This window comes from Xenopus tropicalis, chromosome 2 (assembly GCF_000004195.4).
Source record: "Xenopus tropicalis strain Nigerian chromosome 2, UCB_Xtro_10.0, whole genome shotgun sequence".
In the NCBI taxonomy this organism is placed as follows: Eukaryota; Metazoa; Chordata; class Amphibia; order Anura; family Pipidae; genus Xenopus; species Xenopus tropicalis.
This window is the reverse complement of record NC_030678.2, coordinates 166015907-166025576: the sequence shown is the minus strand read 5'-3', so window position 1 is coordinate 166025576 and position 9670 is coordinate 166015907. Positions and strand designations below refer to the sequence as shown.

At 44.2% G+C, this 9670-nt stretch overlaps 1 protein-coding gene across 2 annotated transcripts in view; it reads right to left on the bottom strand.

Annotated features, from left to right (window-relative positions):
- Positions 1-3380: 3380 nt before the first annotated feature.
- The window catches only part of slc36a4 (solute carrier family 36 (proton/amino acid symporter), member 4), a 104415-nt gene continuing 98125 nt past the window's right edge, over positions 3381-9670 (bottom strand). For both annotated transcript variants that reach the window (XM_002940146.5, XM_031897336.1), the window contains exon 12: positions 3381-3991. In XM_002940146.5, coding sequence (XP_002940192.3) covers positions 3690-3991 — 302 coding nt within the window. In that variant the 3' untranslated portion in view covers positions 3381-3689. The remainder of the gene's footprint in view (positions 3992-9670) is intronic.

Below are 9670 nucleotides of genomic sequence, written 5' to 3'. Positions count from 1 at the left end.
TTTCCGTAATTCGGAACTTTCTGGATAACGGGTTTCCGGATAAGGGATCCCATACCTGTAATAAAAAGTAACAACAACAATAAAATTGTAGCCTCACAGAGCAATAGTTTTTTTGGCTGCCGGGGTCAGTGACCCCTATTTGAAAGTTGGAAAGCAGCTGCAGCAGAAGAAGGCACATCATTCAAAAAGTATGAAAAATAAATAATAAAGACAATAAAAAATTGGCATTCTATAAGATACTAAAAGTTAACGTAAAGGTGGACTGTCCCATTAACTTCCATTTGCCCCAATGGACAACCAGCCTTTATTTTGCAATCTGATTGCATCCCATGTGGCATTTCAGGGGTTACAGAAAAGTCACAACCCACATGTCGCTGGGAGATAATGGCTTGTTAGAACTAATAGCTCTATTGGTGCAATTGAGATTTTATTATGGAAACAGGAGTCCCAAGGCGGCTGATCTGTAAATACACAGATATGAATGCAACGCGGAGCGGCCGGCACACTGTAACGAGGCATTGGATTAGTGCGGGCAGATAAAAGCCATTTGCATCATTATACCCGTCTGTACTTCTGCCTGTGTCAATGGTAAGTGAATGAGTAAAAGCCGCTAATTACAACAGCTATCTTATTATGGGTCAGGGAGTTGTGCCTCGCTGTCCTGCTACAGTTTCCCATCAGGGTAACATGTTGCTCCCCAACCCCTTGGATGTTGCTCTCAGTGCCCCCAAACCAGGGAGTTATTTTTGAATTCCTGACTTGGGGGCAAGTTTTGGTTGAATAAAAACAAGATTTCCTACCAAATAAAGCCCCTGTAAGCTGATAGGGTGCATAGAGGCCCCTAATAGCCAATCACAGCCCTTATTTGGCTCCTCCATGAACTTTTATGGTGCTTGTGTTGCTCCCCAAGTCTTTTTACATTTGGCTGTGGCTCCCGGGTAAGAAAGGTTGGGGATTCCTGCTCTATGTAGACAACCATGAAATCAAATTTGGAATCAAAATCTGCAAATATGGTGATGTTTGAAGCCCCAGTCCTGTATCCTGTAGCCATGGCACAGCCCTGATATTAATCTGTTGCACGTACAATAGGATGAGGCATAACTTTTGGAAACACATGAAACACAAGGTTCAACGTTTATGGACGTGTCTTTTTATTATACAGCCTCAAAATACTATGGGCAATGGCACGAGGCTATTGGTAGGATTTTGCCGCAGGCGAGATTTCCAGTTCGAATGGTAACAAAACGCTCGCTATTGCCTCTACATGGATCTAAATGGTCACTATGGGGCCCTGTTGGTGCACTGGGGGGTCAGATATGGGGCTGTAAATATTCGCCCCTATATTCGCAGTTCATATTTCAGTTAATAAAGAGCTTAACGAGAGCGTTTGGCCAACCTGACGTCGAGCTGGAAAACACGCAGGCGGAAAAATCCGTGCCGCTGCCCTTCCCGTGACGCCCAATAAAAACATTAAGTACAGAAATACAGCAACAAAGAGCTGACGTGAAAAAATACTTAGTTTCAAAACCATGAAATATCACAAAATATGCTGAGAGACAAGTTTCTTTCATTTTTAGACTCTAGTAAACTAAAATATCACAAAGAACAGTCTTTATTCCACCTTGAACCATGTGACCTATTAACACTTTGTCTGCCAGCATTTGGGAAAGATTAGTTGCACTACAGCAACATGTTTTATTTAGTGCAAATATAACCCCCGGGAATGTCGATTCTACATGATTGGCAGGCCGTCCCTTTCCTTGACAACAACGTGGATCTTACACCATTGGCAGGGAAAGGGTTCAATTAAAGTGATAGGTAGGTGGGCAGGGCCTTTTATCAGGTGATTCTTGTATTTGAAAGAGTTTTTCTGTTTTGAATTCAGTTTCAGTGAGTGACACGTTCTTAGACGAATTTTATGATATTTTATGATATGAGCTTCGATTGGCCAGCGATTAGTAGAAACAGCTCATACTTAAGACTAATGCTTTGAATGATCGCTGGGCCAAAAATATGATGTATTAAAGGAACAGTTCCGTGTAAAAATATAACTGGGCAAAATAAAAAATTATTTCAATATAGTTAGTTAGGCAAAAATGTCATCTATAAAGGCTGGAGTGGCAGATGTCTAACATAACAGCCAGAACACTACTTCCTGCTTCTAAGCTGTTAGAAGTCAGTAACCAGTGACCTCAGTGACCTGAGGGGGGACCATATGGGACATAACTTTTAGTTGCATTTGAATCTGACCTACTTGCTTACAAACTAACTGACAGTTATGTCCCATTTGCCCCCCCCCCTAAAATCACTGAAAGCAGGAAGTAATGTTCTGGCTATTATGTTAGACATCTGCCCACTCCAGCCTTTATAGATGACATTTTTGCCTAACTAACTATATTACAAATATTTTTTATTTTGCGCAGTCTGTCTATTTTACCCATCATTCCATTTTTACACTGAACTGTTCCTTTAAGACCCACATTTCCTGAGGGCCAGTACAAGAAAAGCCACTGATATATATAGTTTTAAATAGATAATCCAGTGTTATTTCTCTACAGCAGTACAGATTTCCATTCTAAAATCTCTTTGTTTACAAAAATAACCAACTTTTCTGCCACCAATTCACGACTGAATGAGCTCCCATGATTCAGAAGACCCCTATTGCAAGGTCAATATTTAATACATTAAAGGGAACTATACCCTATTCATAACTCCCATTAAATAACCTGCTATATAATTCCATTTATACATATATATGTCCCAAATATGCCCATATTGTGCCCACTCTTACACCCATATGTATAAATAAAACTAATACGGAATCAGTTGATTCAATGATACTGCTCCGCCATGGTGGAGAACTTTGTGCCCATGTCCGCCGGTACCATATACAATTAGCTAATGCAATACCAGGGGCGTAACTACAGAGCAAGCAAACCCTGTGGCTGTGGAGGGAGGGGGGCAGGGGTATAGGGGCCCCATGAGGCCATAGTTAATGAACAATTTCAATAAACATTGGTAAAACAGGTCAACCTCCAGACATTTGGGGGGCCCAGTAAAAGAGCCCCACATAACACAGAAACCCCTAATATCCCTATCCCTGTAATCTGTTCCTTCAAACAGTAGGAATAAATACTATTTTATATGCTGAAATCCAGCTGCAAAACAGTTCTTCTCTTTCTGTATCATTTGAAATCCTGGCAGGGGAGGAGGGACTAAAACACTGATGTTACAAATTGTAACAACTTCTCCACAGCTTACAAACAGTTTTAAGGGGTGTAGGGGTGCTAGCAGCCCTATGCCATAATGCTTAAAAAAATGTACCTGGGAGTTTATATAGCTTTATAAGTATAAGAAAACCCTGCTTTTTTCAGTGGGACAGGCTTCTAATTTAAAAAAGCAGCATTTCAATTCTTGTCAATACGAAAACTGCAGCTACACTGAGATCTACATCCACTGAAAAGTTATTCAAGGTCTATAAAATTGCAAAGAATAATAACGTGTCCTTATTACCCTTGCTGACTTCTTTCTATATACACAGATATATAAAATATACTAAGCCCAATTCAGAGAAACACATTATATACAGCCACTTTTCTTTAAATACATTGCTATTCCCATTTACAGAGGTTGCTTTGTTTCAAGTCAAAAGGCACTGGAATAGTAAGTACCATTCAAAGCGTTCAGCCTCAATGGCCCCCTAAGACAGTGTTGTTAAGTACGCTGAAGTTACTTTCGGAAGCAACCGGAGACATGTAGACTATAGGGGAGATCATTTCTTCAATTGTTACATATGTTCCGGCTAGAAAGCCAACAAAGCCAATGGCGGCTATGGCGATATCCTTCGCAATGACCCACGGGCTTAAATGTTCTTTCTGAAAGGTGATGATTTCGACCAACGGCGGAAGGATCAGGGCCAAGGTGCTACTGCTCACGGCGCCAACGAAGGAAATCACCAAGTCGAGTCGGGGAATCAGAACAGCAAAGGCACCTGGAAGACAAGAGGACATTGGGTCAGCCCTGTTTAGTTTCCCGACAATGCTGCAATACAAATGGCTTACAGTTGCCTTTCTTCGAAGTATGAAAATATGTTTTGTGCACAGAGTACACTTACTGTGCCGTTGAATACAACATGGAGATCAAGTAACAATAAAGTCACTTACAAGGGTGCCGAAAGCGCTTGGTACAATACAAGAACACACAAACAAGCTATGAAGGCTGAAGTTTATTTCACAAAGAAGTATTTTTCCACATTCACTTTGTTGTACAAGGTTCTCTTATTGTGACATTATAATATTCTGATTGGCTACACATTAGTCTGGGTCAGAGATCTCCAACCAGTGGCTCAGGGGCAACATGTTCCTCGCCTGGATGAGTTCTTGAACAATCAGAATATCCAAGGCTATTGTGATACTAATATCTACAGTTAGTACTAGTGGTTGTATATATAGTTTATGTATGTGAGTGTATAGATTGGTCAGTATAGGTTTGTGGGTGCTGAGTTTACTTGGAAGGGTTGAACTTGACGGACTCTGGTCTTTTTTCAACCCTATGTAACTAACCCCTTGGATGTTGCTCCCAGTGGCCTCAAAGCAGGGGCTTTTTTTTTTTTTTTAATTCCTGGCTTGGAGGCCAGTTTTGGCTGTATAAAAACCATGAGTACTGTCAAACAGAGCCTTCTATAGGCTGCCAGTCCATATAGAGCCTACCAATAGCCAATCACAGCCCTTATTTGGCACCCCCAGGAACCGTTTCCATGCTTGTGTTGCTTCCAAACTCTTTTTACATTTGAATATGGCTCACAGGGGAACCCTGCTCTGCTTTGCTCTTATTGGCTGTAAGTTGGTCAACTAATGCAACGGTTCTAGTATTCTAAGAGGAGCGGGTGCAACCAAAACCCACTAGTGGCGGGTCCAGTTGCTGGTATTGCTACACCTCCCAGCTTAGCCCTATGTCTTATTCCTGTGGCCGTCTTCTCTTTAGTGACCTCATATGTGGGTCAAAGGAAAAGTGACGCAACATGGGTTGGAAAGGCTGCAGGTTTGCTATGGGCATTTGTGGATTAAGAGACCCATATGAAATAGTAAACGTCTCTGGCACGCCACTATGTCAATATGCTTAAATCCGTGCTCAAACTCCCTTGATGTTTTGCATCCCCATCAGAACCTACCTCAAAAACTGGGTGAAGAACACACAATCTATAAGCAAAAGTCCAACTGCAATATGTCTGCAACCACAATCTGTATGGGCTTCTCCTAAGAACAAACAAATGAAGCAGTCTCCTATCTCAACAGTCTCAGCAGTCTCACCAGCTCTCACTTATAACATGTCAAATGGACCGTGACTGCTGTAGTGGCAAAATGATTCAATAAAGTCTGTTCCATTTGTATCAAGTGATTCTATTGCATTTAATATACTAGGAAAGGTAATGACAACATATTGTTGCTATTGTGACATCACTGATGTAATATAATGAACCCTATACCCTATTAAATGTTAATTTATTAATTAGTTAGCCATATCCAAACTGACCACTTGGCTTTGGCAGCCAAAGGCTTCTTTGTAATGCAATATAATATTCTAAAATGGGAATACAAGACCCAACATGATTAGCACAAGGTTACCGGAGTCCATGCTTTGTCGCAGCCAATCAGAACAGTTTGTTAGAGGTAAAAGAAAACCCCTGGAGGTGATTCTCTGCCCTGCGCGCAGTATCTGTGCCAATGTCGGTTGTTGCATTTGATGGCACAAAGGGCGCATCTCTGTTACCGCTGCAACTCTTGTCTTTTCAGCAAAAATGGGATCTTCTAAGCATCTGCCTTCCTTTCATCTATGCTGGGCTCTGCTCTTGTCATTTCCTATTGTGGGTTTTTCTCTCCTGTGCCTTCTGGTCATAATTACCTCCACTGTTGGTGGGTTGCAATGTGGTAAGCAAAGTGCCTCTCTTGTTCTATAGCTGCACACCCAAGCGTTTTATGTACTGACTCCAGAATTCAGCAATTTGCATTGATACACAAAAGTCAATTATTTTGCCTTAGTCAGGATTGTACCATCTCCAAACTTCGGAAATAGAGCAACGGAAAACAGAAACTAGTGTACACTGGTAACATACCTACAGTGAAATGAGTCCGAAGGAACAATTAATCACATCCTACTATACCTGCTATCCCACTGCCCCAGTCCCTTCCCAGAGGCTATTATCCCCCCACTGCTACTATAGGCACCATCTCTCCCTACTATACCTGCTATCCCACAGCCCCAGTCCCTTCCCAGAGGCTATTATCCTCCCACTGCTACTATAGGCACCATCTCTCCCTACTATACCTGCTATCCCACAGCCCCAGTCCCTTCCCAGAGGCTATTATCCCCCCACTGCTACTATAGGCACCATCTCTCCCTACTATACCTGCTATCCCACAGCCCCAGTCCCTTCCCAGAGGCTATTATCCCCCCCACTGCTACTATAGGCACCATCTCTCCCTACTATACCTGCTATCCCACAGCCCCAGTCCCTTCCCAGAGGCTATTATCCCACTGCTACTATAGGCACCATCTCTCCCTACTATACCTGCTATCCCACTGCCCCAGTCCCTTCCCAGAGGCTATTATCCCCCCACTGCTACTATAGGCACCATCTCTCCCTACTATACCTGCTATCCCACTGCCCCAGTCCCTTCCCAGAGGCTATTATCCCCCCACTGCTACTATAGGCACCATCTCTCCCTACTATACCTGCTATCCCACTGCCCCAGTCCCTTCCCAGAGGCTATTATCCCCCCACTGCTACTATAGGCACAATCTCTCCCTACTATACCTGCTATCCCACAGCCCCAGTCCCTTCCCAGAGGCTATTATCCCCCCACTGCTACTATAGGCACCATCTCTCCCTACTATACCTGCTATCCCACAGCCCCAGTCCCTTCCCAGAGGCTATTATCCCCCCACTGCTACTATAGGCACCATCTCTCCCTACTATACCTGCTATCCCACAGCCCCAGTCCCTTCCCAGAGGCTATTATCCTACTACTACTATAGGCACCATCTCTCCCTACTATACCTGCTATCCCACAGCCACAGTCCCTTCCCAGAGGCTATTATCCCCCCACTGCTACTATAGGCACCATCTCTCCCTACTATACCTGCTATCCCACTGCCCCAATCCCTTCCCAGAGGCTATTATCCCCCCACTGCTACTATAGGCACCATCTCTCCCTACTATACCTGCTATCCCACTGCCCCAATCCCTTCCCAGAGGCTATTATCCCCCCACTGCTACTATAGGCACCATCTCTCCCTACTATACCTGCTATCCCACATCCCCAGTCCCTTCCCAGAGGCTATTATCCCCCCACTGCTACTATAGGCACCATCTCTCCCTACTATACCTGCTATCCCACTGCCCCAATCCCTTCCCAGAGGCTATTATCCCCCCACTGCTACTATAGGCACCATCTCTCCCTACTATACCTGCTATCCCACAGCTCCAGTCCCTTCCCAGAGGCTATTATCCCCCCACTGCTACTATAGGCACCATCTCTCCCTACTATACCTGCTATCCCACATCCCCAGTCCCTTCCCAGAGGCTATTATCCCACTGCTACTATAGGCACCATCTCTCCCTACTATACCTGCTATCCCACAGCCCCAGTCCCTTCCCAGAGGCTATTATCCCACTGCTACTATAGGCACCATCTCTCCCTACTATACCTGCTATCCCACAGCCCCAGTCCCTTCCCAGAGGCTATTAACCCCCCACTGCTACTATAGGCACCATCTCTCCCTACTATACCTGCTATCCCACAGCCCCAGTCCCTTCCCAGAGGCTATTATCCCCCCACTGCTACTATAGGCACCATCTCTCCCTACTATACCTGCTATCCCACATCCCCAGTCCCTTCCCAGAGGCTATTATCCCCCCACTGCTACTATAGGCACCATCTCTCCCTACTATACCTGCTATCCCACATCCCCAGTCCCTTCCCAGAGGCTATTATCCCCCCACTGCTACTATAGGCACCATCTCTCCCTACTATACCTGCTATCCCACAGCCCCAGTCCCTTCCCAGAGGCTATTATCCCCCCACTGCTACTATAGGCACCATCTCTCCCTACTATACCTGCTATCCCACAGCCCCAGTCCCTTCCCAGAGGCTATTATTCCCCTCCCAATACCATTTTTTTGCTGAAATCCAGCTGCAAAACAGTTCTTCTTAAAGTTAAAATCCTGGCAGCGGAGGAGGGACTAAAACATTGATGTTACAAATTGTAGCAACTTTTCCACTTTTTTACAGACAGCATGCAGGATCGACATAACCCACAATGCATTGCACTGGGATGTTCCTTTCCTTATTGACATCACGTGTGCAGCAGGGGATTGTGGGATTGGGAGGAGGCAGGCTGAGGGCAGGCGACTACTTTGCGACTCAAATAAAATGTAACAGTAGCCAGCCAATCAGCAGGGGAACAGGGGGCGGGGCTTAGGGAACTGTTCCAAACCATATTATTACATTAAATATCATGAAAAGGCTGCATATTTTTTAATCAAAGTTTATTGAAATGTTGCTTGAAATTATTTTCAAAAAGCTTCAGTTGTGTTTGGGTGGAATCTCCCAGTCCTCCTCCTCCTCCTCCTGCAGCCCTTCACACCATTTAAGCATGGAAGAAACCCCTTTGGAGAAGCGAATCATTGGCCGGAGAGGATTCCCAGATCTTTCTACTTTCATCTGAATGTGGAACCGACAACAAAAGAAAACTCTGCATAACAAACAACCGTTGTTCTTCAAAGCAGCCAAATACCCCAAAATGGAGATTATCTAGTGGCACGTTGATCAAAGCCATGGATATCAGAGGATTTATTTCAATTATGGCGGCTTCTGGTTGAATGATTAGAAAAGGTTTTATTCTCACTTTCATTTCTAAGCTATGAAATCTGAAGAGACGACTTTTGTAATGGTGCCACCGAGTACTTTAACCTTTTTAGTGCCATAGGACGTAGATTCTACGTCCTAGGTACCAAGGGACCAAAGTGCCATAGAACGTAGAATCTACGTCCTACAGCACTAACGGGTTTACAAGCGCTGCGCTCGCTTTTAAAGCAGCGCAGCGCTTGTAAAGCCTGCACAACCCCCTAGGCAACGAGCACAAGAGGTCATACTTACCGATCCGGGTCCCCCAGCGCCGCCGATCCGGGTCCTCAGCCAATGACAGCAGTGGACACGCATTGATGACGTGTCCACTGCTGTCCCTTTAATTGTCGCCGCCCCCGCCGTCGCCTCTTCACTCTGCTGCCACGTGAGACTGCTGGAGCCCCCCTGCTGCCTTCCTGCTGCCTTCCTGCCAGATTGGTCGCCCTGATCGCCTGCCTGCATTGTGTAAGCTGAACTACAACTCTCTAACCACTGTTTATTTTGCTTATTTCTATCTCAACTGTCTAAAATTTTTTTTTTTTTTTTTTTTCTATTTCTTCTTCTATCTTTGTCATTATTACACTTTTGTACACATACACACTTATTTACAACTTTCCCAAGCACACACAGACACTTACACACACACTTACACTTACACTTTTTTTTTTTTTTTTTTTTTTTTTTTTTCTTTCTTTCTTTTCTTTTCTTTCTTTCTTTGCTTTCTCTGGCAGTCTTTTTTTTTTACTAAAACTTTATTTCTGATC